The sequence below is a fragment of the Patagioenas fasciata genome, chromosome 1, assembly GCF_037038585.1.
Source record: "Patagioenas fasciata isolate bPatFas1 chromosome 1, bPatFas1.hap1, whole genome shotgun sequence".
NCBI classification, from domain to species: domain Eukaryota; kingdom Metazoa; phylum Chordata; class Aves; order Columbiformes; family Columbidae; genus Patagioenas; species Patagioenas fasciata.
The window spans coordinates 8,907,650-8,925,098 of NC_092520.1; the positions used below are offsets into that span (position 1 = coordinate 8,907,650).

At 38.3% G+C, this 17,449-nt stretch overlaps 1 protein-coding gene across 30 annotated transcripts in view; it reads left to right on the top strand.

The window, feature by feature from the left end:
• DLG2 (discs large MAGUK scaffold protein 2) overlaps positions 1-17,449 on the top strand; it is a 1,047,967-nt gene that overhangs the window by 1,006,081 nt on the left and 24,437 nt on the right. For 23 of the 30 annotated variants that reach the window (XM_071798683.1, XM_071798777.1, XM_071799041.1 and 20 more), the window contains one exon: positions 13,860-13,959. In XM_071798683.1, the coding sequence (XP_071654784.1) occupies positions 13,860-13,959 (100 nt within the window). Of the gene's footprint in view, positions 1-13,859; positions 13,960-14,844; positions 14,891-17,449 lie in introns of all 30 variants that reach the window. The other 7 variants (XM_071798817.1, XM_071798913.1, XM_071799073.1 and 4 more) reach the window with 1 other exon arrangement.

Here is a 17,449-nt window from a genome sequence, read left to right on the forward strand (position 1 = left end):
TGCTTTATTGGCATTTCAGCAGTACTGTATTGATGAAAGAAAAAAGCTAAACTTGACTGGGATAGCAAACTCAGTATTGCGGTGTAAATAGAACGCTCTGCATACTCAGTGCAGTTCTCCTCTAAATGTCAAAATCCAGTGACAGTCAGGACATGATACACAGGACACATTTTCACAGCCTGTTAAGTATTTTGAGGAAGAAAATAAAAAGAAAAAAAAAAGAAAAAAAAGCCTATTTCCAAACAATTTAATAATGGTATTTTCAGCCCTACTCATCAAATCTGATAAAAACTGGTCTGTAAGGAACCTCAAGGCTAAGGGTGTCTTCCATACCTTCTGTCTAGCAGATTCACCTAATCTCTGCTCAAAGATCTGGCATGACAGAAGTTTCATGTTCTTCCCAAACAGCCCACTCCAGTGCTTCAGTCTCCTCATCATTAGAAATGGCTAAACTACTGCATTTTAAGCCTGTTATTTCTTCTTCTATCAATGTATATGGAGACTGGATTATTTGTCTTGACCTTCACCAAGCAGAACCTGCAGTCACACCTGCCCTGGTCTCAGGTGCCACATCTGTGCTGGTGGTTCACCATGGCAGATCCATGCAGAGAAAGAGCGGATAAAGTTTCACAACTTCTAGGGAGCAACAGTTCTGTAGTCCATAATCAGAAAGATTTCCACATATTCAGTGTATTTTTACCAAATGTCTTTGCACTCCTCTTCTAAAAATATTTGACATAATAAATGGATTTCCTAAAGTGACTGGTACTGGGACAATAATAGAAGTAGAAGAAAATCCACAATCTGAGCATGTTTGAAAACGTGCATCTTTGTTGTGGAGATAGCTATTGACTGGGAGTCTGGTAACACACACTCTCCAGTGGATTACATTACACTGACAGAAAGAGTAGATTACCTGATCTGCCCCAAAAATTGCACTCATTGATCCCTAAGTGTTCCTTATAAAGCAATCCACTCAACTGACTAATCATGCTTGTTTTCTGAACTCCCTCCAGTCAGTAGTAAAATGGTAGTGAAAGGAGAGATACTGGACTGGGAATAACACTCCTGTCCATGTTGGTGTGTGTTTGTCCACATGTATGAAAAGAGAAAAGAAGAGTGTTTGGCCTTTTTTTCGCCTCTAGATTTGGTGGTTAGGAAATAGCAACAGATGCCAAGTAAAAGATAATGGAAATGTCAAACACCAGAACATGTGGGATCACAGGTGGTGTGATCTACTAAGAAGAAGAGGTGTTGAACATAAATTAAGCAGCATACACCTACCAGCAAGGATGATACGGAGGAGGGTTAGTGAAGGTAGTGTAGGCACACTATTAAATATTCTTTAGTCTTAATCTCAGCCTGATTTATCCCTCCTTACTGATCTAGCCTGACTTTTTTCTCCCGCTCTTTCTAATTTCTTGTTGCTATTTAATGGGAATGGATGTATTCTCCAAAGAAATCTGAGCAATCTTACTGGAGTAAGTGCTCAGCTATAAATTGGCCTCCAACTGGTATTCTGACTATTACTCAAAAAAATGATAACTTGTGTAGCTGTAATCTTTCAGACCTGTAGATACATATGCCTGGGAGCAACGTGCCTTGTAGCAATCTGCCTGTGTGTACTTGCCTGCGTAATCCAGCCCTTTAATATTAATTTTTTTTTAGCCTGCCACTACTGTAGTTTTTAAGGAGCAGCCAGTGAATAATGCAGGCACAATGTTGCTGCTCTATTTCTATACTTACTGCTGCTTCTAAAGATGATGGGTTAAAGAGGGCAGAGTGAACTGCAGTCAGCTCTCAGCTGCCCAGGAGAGCAGCTGGAGGACAATAACCTGGATGGAATAGGGATGGTGTGAGGGAGCAGCAGGAGAGGGATGCTCCACTGGCACCCAAGGGTGGTAGCACCCTCACAGTAAGAAGTGCAGCCCCAGGGCACAAGCAGCAAGCCTGGTGGTGGCAACCAAGGCTGGTCCACAGCCTTGTGGTTCCCAGAAAGTCCACCGTGATAAGTCAGGTCCAGGTCAAGCCGGGAAGTCACATCATGGGGCTGGCAGGACACAAAACAGGACACAGGCAAACCTACTCATCCTGCAGACACACATCCCACCGATGTGACCCCAGATAAGACCATGAACATGCTGTTTACTATGTTCTGTGACTATCAAAGCACTTTAGTTGGGTCCGTAACTTTCTAACTTGCCTCTCTTATGACTATTTGAACAGCATTTTCTACCAGCAGGCTGCAAAAGATAATGTTAGGCTGTTTATACAGCTTAACATATGGCTTATACTACCAATTCCAACTAATTTTAATCGTTAGGAATAAAATCTCAATCTTTAGTTTACTTTGTTTTTCCAATCCTTGGTGTTACTTCCACTTGAAGTATGCACTGAATTCAGTTTGCTCTTTTACTTTCATTACATTGTGATTCTAATGTGCTGAATGCAAAGAGATTTCCCATTAAATGCCAGAGAAGCTGACCTCAGCCCTAGTATGTTTTTTTGTTGAGGACTGTTACATTGTCTTAGTCACATTAAAAATAGCAGTCATGAGCTAGAATGAAACATTAGAATAGGAATTCAGTCCTCTGGTTTAGAGACATTTGAATTGAAACTTTGGTTTAGACCGCCCACCCCCATAAAGAGAAGTATTTCCACTCCGATCTAATCTGATTTGTAACAACATTTTAGTATTCCTAGTAACATTTAGCATCTAGAATGGTTCACAGCGTGGCCTCGGCTGCATAAACAAAATGACTCTTCAATAACATTAAAAAAAATACATTGCGATCTGCCCAAAACAAAAATGCTTTATTGTCCCAGCACCAGATAATTACTGGACACCCACTGATATTAAAAATAATTTGCTTAGAGTGATAATTTCTAGCTAAAATTTGCTTCCATTAGGCTTTTATTTACCAGTTTCTGGAAAATGTCTAAGGAGCACATTCAGAGATGAGTCGTAATGTTCCAGATTGGCTTTTACTTGTCACAAAAATATTTAACCTGCACAACAGGAAAGCCTGAAATGTGACACTTGCAGAAAAATTGTTTTGTTGGGACAATTACTGAAAAAGATTAACTGGGTTCTTCTTAATATTAATTTGCTGTCTCCCAAGTGAATATTTCTCCACATCAAAAATTCCAGAGTGAACAGCTCTTCCTTTCTTCATGGTCAAGAGCACCAAGATGCCACTGCTGTCAAAAAAAAGATGCGATAAATCATGCACTGACTGCAAAGGGAGCCTGGGGTCACCGCCTTGTCCCAAACACCTGTGGGGTAAATGTTTAAAACCAGAGGCAGCGAATCCCATTTCAATGAGCCTTAACTGGGTGCACCTTCTAGATAACATAACTGCAATTTCAAGACATGGTGGGACAAGGTTATGGCCCTTCAGTGCTTCACAAGGCTAAGGCATGACAGGGATTTGCACTCCTGATCTGCTTTATCTTGATCAGACATGATAAACTAAACTTTAGAAACCACAGGACCTTATTAAACTGTGCAGTTTGAAAGCCTATCATAGACACCTTTGCCACTTATTTTGGACTAGTCTTTGTTCTTGAACTTGCTCTTTGAACTTGTAACCGGTATTCTGAATATATTCTTGCATTACTACTTTGCCAAATGTAAAATATAAATGCTTGGATAAGTTAGGTTAGGTTAGGTTAGGTTAGGTTAGGTTAGGTTAGGTTAGGTTAGGTTAGGTTAGGTTAGGTTAGGTTATGCAAAGCTATCTAGACATGCATAGGGATAAGCCCTCTGTTCAGACCAACATACAGCTCCTGCAGTCTCAATACGAATTACACTGTTACTGTGGAGGTAGCACAGGCTCCCAAACTTCTTCGATTGTATAGCTACAGGTGGGAAAATTACAGACAAGAAAACCCCCTTCTGCTGAGAACAGAGCTTTTTATAGAAAATCATTTTGCATGTCATTTATTTGCAAGAGTTGTGAATCAGTATTTTACTGTGCGCTCCCACATCTCAGAATGATTGAAATTTGCTTTGCTATAACCAAACAATAAGAACGATTTTTCTTGTATGCAGCTTAAAATAAGCTTTGGAAATCATTCATGTCATAAAATTCCCAGTTTTACATCTCCATTACTAATTGACACAGAATTTTTTACAAAAGCATTGTTTCTGGAATATTGGAATTTAGTTGTTACTCTAGCAATCATTCAAGAATGCTTCCCTGTGATAAAACAGGAATTAATGACTAGGATAAAAACATAATGTGAAATCACGTTGCAAGAATTCCTCAGCATCTCGTTCTGGTAGACAGATCTCTGTAAGAAGTCAAAAAAAAAAACCTGATGAAAATTATTAAAGTCAAATGGCTGAGTAGAGATGCTTTCTGCACAAAAACTTTTTGTTGGTGCAGGGCATTAGTACATCTGAATATACTCTTCAGAACTATTGTGTGAAACTGCCCAGTGCAGAGAGGAAGAATAAATTGCTCTTCTCCATCTGCCTTTGTTGCTCTTTTGCTTCTGGTTTTCTCCCAGTTGCATTTAAGTTCTGGCAAAGACTGCAAGACTTCAGAAAGGGGTGTAGCACTGGATGTCATGAAAGAGTCAGATCTCAGCATCATTCCTCCCAGTGCAGCTTGTATCTTGGAGGACATTTCTGCTCCCCATGCTGGAGAAAAAGCTGGGTCCCATTTATTCAGCTGCCCTTGCTCTTTCATGCGTTTTCCCATCCTCCACAGTCCTGTCTTCACATTTCCTGGTGGCTGCAGCTGGGACCAGGCAATGGGCACTGGCTGCACATCTGGTTTGACCTCAGCCCTTATTACTGGGCTGCCCTGACTGTTCCCCTTGAGCAGAAGACGTTTCGCTCAGCATTTCTGCAAGGTACATTAGAAATACTGCTGTCATCAGCAACTAGTTCACTCATGTGCTGAAATAATCAAATGAAATTCAGATGTTAAACCAGCACATAGCCAGAAAAATCCAACTGTACAGCATCTTATTGCTCCGGGATATCTTCAGGCACTCTAAAAGACATGTAATAATTTAATAATAATGCCTGTTGGGCCCAGGTCAGAGTCAAAAATAAAGGAAAATAGTTTTAATTTTTGCCACAGTAGCAGTGTTGACTCCAGCAGGGAACTGGAATCCCTTAAGGAACCAGGTTTTTTAAAGAGGTGAAATAATGCTTGAAATTGTGAAAAATACTGTCAGGTCCAATTTGAGACATTTACTTAGCTGAAGAAAAGAAATATGGGTTTGTAGCTTTCATTTAAAATCCCGTAGAAGTTTTTCTTTCAAATTTAAAAAAAAAAAAAAAAGTCTTTAGGCCTGTTTTCCAGTTTTAAAAAAATAAAGTATTTTAAGGAGAAGTACAAATTCAAAATATCTGCAACTTGTAAGCATAATGTAATAGAGTAGAAAAAGTGAGAAATAAAGGCTTTGGGTTTAACTTGATCCAGTAGATTTTCCAGTTTCTTCAACCAGATAAATGTCTGGAATTTATTTATGAGATAGTAGTTATTCTTAGGTGACCGTAATGTTAGGGACTACAGTATCACTGTTTTCTATTCCACTAGTGTGTGCCATCCCTGCTTAGATAAGAAAAATTATCAAGAGAGTCACTGACATAAAGTAGTGATGTGTCATGTAATGTTTAAATTGGTAACAGATTAGATATAACACTGTGAAAATTTGCTAGCACAGGTAGAATACCAAAATTTACAGCTGAGACTTAATTGCTTTTCTTCTGAGCTGTTCCAGCAGAAATTTATGCTGTTTAACTTCACATGTGTGCTATTTTTATAACTTGTTGCCTAATGTCCTGAATTAGATGGTAGGAAATTTGCATGTATGTATGCAATGTTGTTGAAGATGTCCCTGCTCATTCCAGGGGCATTGGACTAGATGAGCTTTGAAGGTCCTTTCCAACCCAAACCATTCTATGATTCTATGATTTTATAGATTTTACTTGGGTTTTCTTCATATATAGTGATTGAAAAGAAAAATGTATAGTGTTGGCCATAGACATTGCTAAATAATTAGAACAAAGTTTTCTTTTAGTAAGATTTCACGAAGCTTCAGGAGAGTGGAGTTAAGTATTAACACTCATTAAGATGATACAGCCTCCATATTTCACATCTTTATTTCTGGCTCACTCAAATTCAGGCAGTTCAGTTATGACTGACTTAGTGACTCCAGACCATGTTTGGGAGTTTATAGGGACACAGGAACTGCCAAAATGGGTCAAAGCCAAAGTCTATCTAATTTGATAACCCATCTGTGAGACTGATAGCATGAGATGCATTATTGGAAGACATAGGAACTGTACCTCCTACACAAACCTTGCACCAGTCTCTTAGAGACTGACTTTGGTTTTGTTTGTCCATGCCTTTATTTTTTGTAATTTTATCTGTAAAGCCTAAATACATCAATTTTTAAATGAAAACTGTGAGCCTGATATGATTCACTGTCTCCTGAGCCAGATATTTGCCATAATTCAGCCTGTTCCATCAGTCACCTGTGAGTGTAAAAATTCTTCATTTAACTCAAAAGGTAGTTGAAAACATAAGTCTGTTCCAATTACCTTTCAGTGAATAGTTTGAAGGCAGGTAGGTACTGTAAATCTTTCTCCACTACTACTTCACAAAGTAAGAGTAATAAAAGTCTTTATGGAACTTATTCTTTATATGCAGTGGACCATTTCATGCAGTTGTTTACACTTGCACAAGCCAAGTGCACAGCACTTGGTTGCAGAAACAAGTGATTCCACAAAAAATAGTGATAAAGGAGCCAATTATTTTTTAGTTTGTTTGTTTGCTTAACAGCACGGATAACTAAGGCCTTCTCCAGCACTATTTATTAATTCAAATGATTGCATAGGGAGGGACCAAAACCTTCAAGCTCATTTGCAAATCCAAAGAAGCACCAGCAGTCAACAGGATATCAGAGTTAAGAAAAAGATATGAGAAAATAAGTGTTCCTGCTCCGGCAGAGGGATTGGACTGGATGATCTTTTGTGGTCCCTTCCAATTCCTAACATTCTGTGATTCTGTGAATGAAAAACAAGCTGAAAATGGTCCTATGGTGTACACTGTAGGAAAAATCTGTGGGGCTGGGCTGGTGATCGGACGGTCCCAAACTTTGCCAGGTGCACACTGATGTTACTGTTCATCTCTGAGGCTCTTTTGCCACCGTTGTTGCACAAAGGATGCCAAGATAGGTTTACATGTGCAAATATTTGTTAGCACTATTAGTATCTGATGGCATACATCAGCTTTAGCAGGAAAAGTTACCTTTTGGGAAAAAAAAAAGATAGCTAAAAGGGTAGAGAGAGATTTGGGACAACATTGCCAAACATCAAATACACCAACTCCAGAGAGAGCCTTGAGAAAGGAGAGGAAAACCTTCCCACTGAGCGCAATGAGGTGAAAGACTGTGCTGGACCCAGCACAACTCTGCGATGCTTCATCTGTGAGCATCTCAGCACAGAAACACTGGAACCGGAGGTGGGAGAGGCTTTTTGTTCAGCTCTTTTTCCTTCACCCCACCCCGCCTTTGTCTCCCAGCACTGCGGTGTTATTCCCTGTAGTACTTAAGATTAGCAGATTTGTTTCAAATGTGAAATATTATCCAGGCTTTTTCTCTTCTCTTGGGGCAGATTATTCTACATTCAAATTGATTTCACTGTCAAGGAGCTTTGCCCTTTCTTATTTTCACACTATTAATTTCAGTGTTGCTGCCTGAACAAATCCTTCCCACCCGTTTTGTGTACAACCTTCGGATATTCGTAAATGACCTTGGCTGTCACGTACACAAGGTTTTTACAACGGCGTTTCAATTCTGCCGACAATGATGCAATGCAAATTGGCACAGATGAATAGTCCCTTTTTACTGTGATTCATACCTTGCACCAAGTTTGCAAATATCACTTTTACATGTTTTCTTGAAAACCTACTAGTCTTTCTGTTCTCTTAGTATTCTTTGTTGGTTTTAACTGTTGTTTTGTTAGGGATTAAAACTGAGTTGCTGGCTAACATGTAGCATTAAGTCATTCTTAAAAAAAAAAAAAAAAGAAATTTCATATTTATTAATAGTAAACCACACTGTCCTTGTCTGTAGAAGCTAGAGAGCATGGAGTTTTTAATCAGCTTGTACTTTTTCATTTTGGGTTTTCAAGATCCAAATCTTCCTGCAGCTTCATGGGAGAACTAAGCCAGCAGAGTTATCTTCATCTGCGCTTCTTCTCACCCAGTTCATTCTCACTTATCAAAACAGATCATGTTGCAAAACTTCAGTAAGGAATGACCGCAGCCCAGGCTTTTTTCTTTTTTTTTCAAATACTTGCAGTATCTAAGAAAATTTAAGGTGGAACTAAACAAAATACGGGCATCCTTCCTCCTGCATCTCGTAAAAAGACATAGAGAAGTTGGCAAGTTGTTGCTTGCCAGCATATGACTGTGAGGTCAGACTAAAAATGAAAGATCGTAGAATCGTAGAATCATTTTGGTTGGAAGAGACCCTTAAGATCATCGAGTCCAACCATAACCTAAATCTAGCACTAAACCATGTCCCTAAGAACCTCGTCTACAAGTCTTTTAAACCCCTCCAGGGATGGTGACTCCGCCACTTCCCTGGGCAGCCTGTTCCAATGCCTGACAACCCTTTCTGTGGAGAAGTTTTTCTAAGATCCAATCTGAACTTCCCCTTTGCAATTTGAGGCCATTTCCTCTTGTTCAATCACTTCCTAGTTGGGAGAAGAGACCAACCCCCTCCATGCTACAACCTCCTTTCAGGCAGTTGTAGACAGTGATAAGGTCTCTCCTCAGCCTCCTATTCTCCAGGCTAAACAACCACAGTTCCCTCAACTGCTCCCCATCACACTTGTGCTATATGCCTTAAAGAATATACTGTGTGATCACTATACAACCAGGCCTACAGTTGCCACAAAGAACTTCTTAGCTTATCTTCTGCATGTCTACGTGGTCATCATTACAAGCTTTGTATGTGTGTGAACCCAGCTCATGGCTAAGTTTGTGGTTATACCAAGAAAGCAAGAATGGCTCAGTAGAATTGGCTTTCTTCTAGACTTAGTCAAGTCACTTACCCTCAGAAGACTTCATTAGCTTTCTTAATAAAAGAAACTACCATGGCCTCGGTGATGGCATCCACCAGGTCATAGTGTTGACCTAGTCCCCACAAAGTGCCTATCAGGAGGGCACTGCTGTGTTGCTGGTATTGCAGATGGGACAAGGAGGCAGAAGATCCCAAAGTGTGATTTGGCCCATGTTCCCCACCCCATGCTGCCATGCTAACTGCAAAACCGCTTCTCACATAGTAGCACAGGATTATCTTCAAAAGTTTGTTCTGGAGACGTCATCATGCTCTTGGAATTGCTAGGTGAAAAACCCCACTATAAAAGCAGAGAGGTAACATAAGTTTGAAAAAAGAAATAACACGGAGTATCTGTTACAGTCCAAAACTTTTCTTTCTGGTGCCAGTATAACTTTTCAGTATGATGGGAGAAATTTGATGTGTAGAGATTTAACTGGATTTGTGTTTCCAAACCTCTTAAAGTCAGTGTTCAAACAGAGTAAAAGAATGTCCTCAAGACAAGACCTGTGAATTAAATATAGAGAAAAGGATTGCAGGGACATAATATTGATGATAAACTTCGTAGATTTTTGTAGAGTGCTGTAGAAGTAAGTGCTTTTCATTCCAGTTAGGCCAAAAATAAGTATTAAAGGAGAAGCATAAAAAAGCATGACAGGTGAGAAGCAGTAAAATCAATGGTCTCGTATACACTGCTAGACCAATCTCAGAACAAAACTGGTATAGATAATCACAGAACATAAAATCTAGGCTAAAGCTTAGTGCAAACCTGCCTAAAAATAGGTGGTAAATGAAATTCATCTATACCCTCTGTAAAAGAATTTCACAGCCAGTGCTCTGGAACAGTCTTTTCTCAGGTGATGCCTGAACACCAGTTCCAGTTCATGACGGAGGATTAGCATTGGTTTAATGAAAGAGCAGAATAAAGTATTCCCAATGTATTTGGGAGTTTAATGGGTTTTAGAAGATATAGTTGCTTTTTGAGCTTTTAGAACATCAAAATAAATTTTTCCCCAACATATTAGGCTCTTCTGCAAAGTGTAAAGAGGACAACCTCTACCAAGAGCTCATCTGCACTAAACAGTATGGGCTGCATCAGCTACAAAAAATTTGGGAAGATGGTTAAACAATGATGTAGTTGCCAATTGCAGAATGATACAACTAGCAAATCAATGATACACTACTTTTTGTGATGTTTACCACTATAAAGCAAGTTTTGAAACTGGATTGTTTATTCAATGTTACATGAACAATTCCTTTTTAAAATTCCCTATCCTATTAGCTGATGAGTAACATACATATGGCTGCTGCACCTAGGGAAAAGCTTTTAGAATATAAAAATGATGTTGACATAAAAGAATACTTCAAGGGAGTTCTTAAGAAGAAGAAACACACAGTGTCTTAATGTCTGTCACAACCAGGTGAGGATGGCATGTGTAAGCCAGGCTTACATAACCGGAGACATCTGTGGACATTTGGTCAAGCAAGAATACACATCACAATGTTTTTTCTCATGGCTTCTTCAAAACACAGTCTATGCTTAAGAAGCATCAAACAGTAATTCAAGCCAGGACATTGGTAAAAGCTCTTTTCCTCTTTTTTGATGAGAAAATACTCTTCTTTTTTATCACAGTTCCGATGTTGTGAAAAATGACCTCACTGTTCTGTTGTTAAATACTTGAAAATGTCTTGTCTATGTAAAGCACCCACTGATGCCAGTTCCTAGGTTAGTGGCAGTCTGTGTGAACTGATGGCAGTGAGGTCGAAAAGTAATTTATTGTACAGGTCTTTCACTGCGACTGAAATGCCCGAGTTATTGGCTATTACAGAACTTTACAATATTCATGGCAAAGAAATCATGACATGCAGGAATCCATTTCCAGGCACTTTTTCATGGACTTTCAGAAACTCTGCCTGCATAAATGCTGTTGTATCAAACCTAAGCTTGATATCACAATTTCAATTCCAGTCGCATACACCTTTTGCATCGGGCTGAGAGATGTTGGCAAATACCTCTCTCATTTATCCTACAGCTATTTCACAGCCCCCCAGCAGCATAGGAAGCCCCTGTGAAAACCGGCTGCAGAATATTTGACAGGTCGCAAAGTTTCGATTTTACAGAAATAAAATCTTTCAAGAACCTACATCTGAATTTTGTAGTTTAGCCCTACGACCGTTCCGCATATGCACGATTCCTTCTTAAAAAAGAAAATATGTATTCAGTGTTGGTCTCTACTCTTCCATGATCAGAACAAGTGTGTCCAATGAAAATATTACTTTATTCTGTGTAAGCCTCTCTCTCCTCTTTCTGCCAACCCCCCTGTCTCTGTAGAGATATATAACGTTAGCTGTAAGAAGCGTTTTGCTAGGTGTCTGCAGGATTTCATATCCTTAATGCGGAGACCATCAGCCTGATTTTAATCACATTTATATTGGACACAAAACAAAAATCAAGACTCCTGTCTTTGGTTACTTGTTAAGCAACATCACTTAATGCAGAAGAAAATAAACACTTGGTAAGCCCATTCAGTTAATACCAAGAAGTAATTATTTCTATAAGTTTGCAGGATCAGACTCAGTTTAGTCTTTGATAATATTTTACAGGTTTCTGTTATTTTGAATATAGCCCCTGTGACTAGACTGTGATAGTATATATGGTCATTAACATGAATATACACATTGATTGGTCTATAGAAATATTAACACATGCATAAACATTTGGTTATGGATATCAGTAAACTAAGAGTCAGCTTAATTTTAGGAACAAGGCTTTTTACTGGCCTAAATGCAGTGACACAATGGGACATAACAAATGGTCAGATTTTGATTGTCCAAATTGAAGTGAAACAATATCTTATTAAAAAGGCAACTCAATACTTGAAATTGCAAAAGGAGAAAAGGTTAATATAACACTGTATTGTATCTGTCTGATTTGGAACATATGGTTAGATCACTCATAAACTTGACAAAAATGATGCTTTTCTGGTGAAAATGGACTTTCTGAGGTTTTTGCTCTAGATTGATGGGTAAAAAATTGAAAAAGAATATTTATAAGCCTTATATCTCATATAATCTCTGTGAAACACAGCATATTTATTTACCAATTTTATAACATTCTCTTTAATTCCAAAGCAAAATGGCATTTGGTAATGAAGTGATTGTCATTTTAAAACCCCTTTGGTTTTGAGGTGTTTTTGTGTAAATATATTTTTTTCTCCTTTTAAACTGTAATGCCTATAGTATTACTATGTCAAATTCAGATTGATCATGACAAACAACATTTTCACAACGGGAAATGTTAACATGCTACTTTCCTTTCTTTGGAAATATAATAGAAATTATCACAGAAAACAGATTTTAATTTAATTATATCCTTTAGGTCATTAAAGTGATGTAATACGCATGTCAGTCCTCTTTTCATCCACAGATTACTTTAATCATTCATGTGCGTTTTTTTTTTTTCCTCTGGCTTTCTTCCATATTTGCTTTGTTTTGAAATCGCATGCTGTCTGGATTATTTGTGCATGACCTCCACATTAATTTCACCCTGAATGTTTACATACTCTGGGAGATTTTCATGGATCATTTATTCTACATGTGCATATTTTTTTTCCTTTGTTTTCAGTTACTGAACTTTAAATATGCTTGAAATGTAAAAGTGGCATGAAACTTTTGTGACACAAGTAGACAAATATTTTAATACTTTCGGTACCTTCACATCTTTCAGAAACACGTATTCCAAACCACCTTTTATGCTGTACTTCCAAAATGTAAGAAAATAAATCATGTTCTGAAACTCTAAATCTATTCCATTTCAGTATAGGACATTGGCTGATGGATAACTCAGATCACTTCAGATAAGCACAATCTGCAGCTCAGCATCGATGCCCTCTGGAAATGCCAGCTTTTTTCAAATGACTGTATAGGGTCCCTAATTCCCCATCTAGTATCTCAAATAGATGCCCCAAGTAGGCATATCCTGCTTTTACATAGTACAGCACCACAAGCCTTTGTGACTGCCTATAAATTCAAAAGCTTTTATCACGTAAAAAAAAACCCTTCCATATTAATTTCCCATTGAAGAATTAATTGCTCAATGTGTAATGAAATACTGCTTATGAGCAGAATTCCATCTCTAAATCACATAAAACTAAAAGCATATCCAGAGGAATCTAATGAGTAAAAATACCTGTATAAAATAGAACAAAGTATTTTTTCTTAAGTTATGCAAAAAATTAAGCATTAAAACAGACTTAAGAGGTTGTCCATTAAGAGGCCAAATAAAACACGATGATATCGGGAACAGTTACCAGGAAAAAGAAAAATGTAATTGGCAGAGGGCTAAATTAACATACACACTACAAGCAAATCAAAGCCTTCCGCTTGCCTCTTTACAGCCTATTCTTTTTCGGCCAGTTAATTAATTCTGTGCGCAGTCTGCTATGATTAAAGATGAGTGGCTTGATCTCCAAGCATGCTGGGCCATCTGTAGCCTTCTATCTGAACAAGCCAAACACGATAATTTCCAAATAAGGAGCTGAAGGCTGTGATTTGAGACCTCTTTAATCAAATCGACCTGGTCTCCAGGGGCTTTGCCTTCAACCTGCAGACCTCACCGCAACCATCTCTGATTCTTTGCAGCCGCTTGGTTTGGGCTGGTTTGAGTCACTACAGTTCTCTCCACTTTTACAAACTAGTTGTTTTGTCAGCATGAGTGTGACAACAATTAGACGTCCCTGTTTTTGCCCCATGCCTTTTCTCCTTCACAGTCATTCAATGACAAGCGTAAAAAGAACTTCATCTTTTCACGAAAATTCCCATTCTACAAGAGCAAGGAGCAGAGTGAGCAGGAAACAAGTGATCCAGAACGTAAGTAACCTCTTGGAGACGATGTCACATGCAGCAGCACAAAAAATGGGTGACACGCATGATACCAGTATCCCACACATCCAGGCAAATATCTGTCGTAGGCAGGCAGGAGAGGTATTACTACTGTGACCAATGTGTGACTGCAATTTGGATCCAGCTGGTCCTTCCTTCCCTGGAAACACCATTCTCAGCAGAATAAAACAGTGACCTTAACTTTTGGAAGAGCAAATGTGGCTCCTCAAAGTCATTGTGGCACCTGTCACAAATCCAAACTTGTCTCTGATTAAATATTCCCAGATCAGAACTGGCTCAAAATAATGTAAACATTATTTCTTTCACAATACAAAACTAAATTATTACTATTTAAAAGGTTTTCTCTAGTATCTTTTTTGCCTTTGGCATTCTCCAAGTTGATTGCCACAGGCAGCTTCACTGAAAGACTAACAATTTAGTGAAGCATTCATGCTAACAGCTTGAAGAAGAAAATCAGGTCTTGGAATGTGTACCCTCTCCGGGCATTTACTGCTTCCTTAAAGTATATAGAGAACCAGCATTATTAAAAATATATGCTAGTTCCAAGCCCAAATATTCACTTTCTTTAAAATTCTCTATCTGCTGAGGATCATTTCTCAGACTTTATTTATTGGGTTATTTCTTCTGCCTCACAGCTACAAAACCATGTATAATGGTCACTGCCTCTTTCATTGGCTGCATTCCCATAGAATATGGGGTTTAAGTTGTTCCAGAAAGAATAAGCAGGGATCCAGATTGCTCAATCAACATGGTCAGTCATGGTAGTATCCATTTCAACTCCACTGACTTCTTCCTTCCTCTTCTGCGGCTGTTCTTCCTTTCTCATTGCTCTCTCTGGGGACTTCCGTGCAGGACATCCCCGGATTAGGTGACGACGGTTATGGAACAAAGACTCTGAGTAAGTTCCCAGGAATGGTCACTGTAAATCCTCTTTTTGTTTTGTTTTGTTTTGGCTTCTGTTCCTTCTCTGAGGACCCTCCACTCCTAGCATGCACAAGATAGAGTTTTATTTGTTACCCAGCTGTGAATGCATTAAAAATGTTTCAATTGTTTTGTTCTGCATGACGGTATTAAATAACATACAGTGTCTCAAGCGGACACTTTCACTTCTTTCGTAATAACACCTTTTGTTTCTGACAGTATGTTATTGTTCCCATCATGGCAGTTCTGTAGAGTAGCATACCTAGAACTCGTTTTGCTGCCTAGACTGTTCTTTTCAGCAACAATCCTTCCCGCTCCATCTCAAGGGAAAATTAAACATTGTAACTCGATCACATCCTCAGGAGATCAATAGAAAATTATTTTACGCTGTTGCTTCTGCATTTTCAGCTTTTTGCATGGGAGTGTGTGTTACTTTGCTGGATTTTAGATTAGTATTTGTTATTAATGGAAGAAGTCATTTACAGGGTAGAGAAGACCATGCCTTCTCCAAAGCTAATTTTGGATCCATTTCACCATTAGCAACCTATTCTCTGTCATGCAACCTTAATCAATCTCTTTTTATGATGTAGCAATCCTATTCAATATTTGACATTGCATAATGTGTAACATGTCAGATAATTGTTCAGAAACAATTTTGCTTCCTCAAAAGTTAGACCAGAAAAAATGTATGGAGTAAAATATTTGCAGATGATTTCTATATAAATAGCTACATGACATTCCATACCAAGAGTTAAATAATTTAAGCAAAATCCACTTGCATGTGTTTGGCTGCTTCTTCCTCAGTTCTTATTATTTTTCTTATGCGCCAAGTAATTGGGGCAAAATGTGTGTGAATGTTAACATTGCATTGCCTACTGTTTTGTATGTGCTTTTTATTGCAGGAATGCACATCCATGCACAATTTAAGGGATTGTTCTGTTTCTGACTGATTTGTTGAAGGGACATTTTAATGGTTTAACTTCAAGCCATACAGTAGCCCGCAATTTAAAGATGAAAGCTTCATCTCTTGTACAAAAAGAACAGTTCTTTGAGACATTTTGTCAGTGGTAGACAGCAAATGTTGCTGCCATCTGAATTTTAAGCTGAATTTTAACTAAAGCTGCTCCTTTACTTAAAGTGTCATAGCAGCTCATTAGCAACAAATACAGATCCTTCCCTGCCTTAAGAAAAGAAGAATACTTCTGATCAGATAACCCTCCTGAACATCTATGTCCTTACAAAGACAAATCTCTGTAACATCCAGCCATTTGAAAGGAGATGAGTGGATTCTGCAAATTGCTAAGGGAAAAGTAGCACAGAGGTATTATACAGGCTCTAGTTTGTCTATTAATGTTGCATCTAGCTTTCAATTACTGATACATCTCTAGACATTCCCATCCATCCAAATTTCACTAATAATCAACTCAGATATGCTTTTCAATTATAATTCTTACTATGAAGGATATTTGTTCTTGTTTAATAAGTTCTTCAGGGTCCTGTATAACATATTGGTTTGAGCCAACCCTTCGTTAACTTGCTATGAAATGTCTGAAAGTCAATATACTGTTTTCTTCAAAATGTAAGTTTAATTTTTTTAAGCTTCTTACTAAGGCCAAGATCAAAGCTTTCCATTATTATTTTTATCAGATATCATCCCACCAATTTTAGCTCCTGCTGTTTGTCAGGAGGTGACTTATCTGTACCCATTGCCTGTTTAACCACTGTGCCTCATTCTTCTTAACCACCGTGGCTCCCCAATATATCACCATTATATCATTGTCTTCTAAATATCCTGGACCAGCTGAAAAGTTTCAACTCTCAAATGGTCTTTCAGGTGCAAGATAGTCAGCATTTCTACCAGAGATACAACTAAAACTACCATTTAATGTGGTTCTGCAGACCACCTGGAGACCATATAGCATCAGTTTGCTGACTACAGTTTGGGAACAGCCACCTCACATGATATAGATTGCACCTTCCTTTAAATAATAGAAACAGGACACCAGACTTGCCAAACCACAAGTCTGAGCCATCATGATAGTTCTTAGATCTTTATTCACCCATCCAGGCTGGTCTGGCAAAGGTTTTTGTACTCTAACTCAAATCCTGAGGCAAGGTAATGTCTGAAAAAAGGGATTTCTTCCATTTTTTTCCTTAGTTTTCTCATTGGTTTTGTCTTCTTTCTTTGGACAGGGTAAAATACATATAGTTACAATATTTGATATATTTGATTAGAAGGTTAGCAGGAATGGTTCTAATACATGAATGATGTGTGTTACTAACAGTGCAGAATAATATGAGAACACACTTAGGTTTCATTAAATTACATGAGATGTCCAGTGAGATGCAAATGGAGCACAGTGTATTTTCAAATTATTAGGTTATCTGAGATGTCATTAACTATCTCATCAGGAAAAGACACGGCTTTGCATATCACTAGCTAATACATATAGTGTCTTTCTGAAATGTCACAAGAGACAAAGCTTTCATTTTATCAGTGTAAATTATCCACGTTTTTTCAGGTGATCTCACTGCA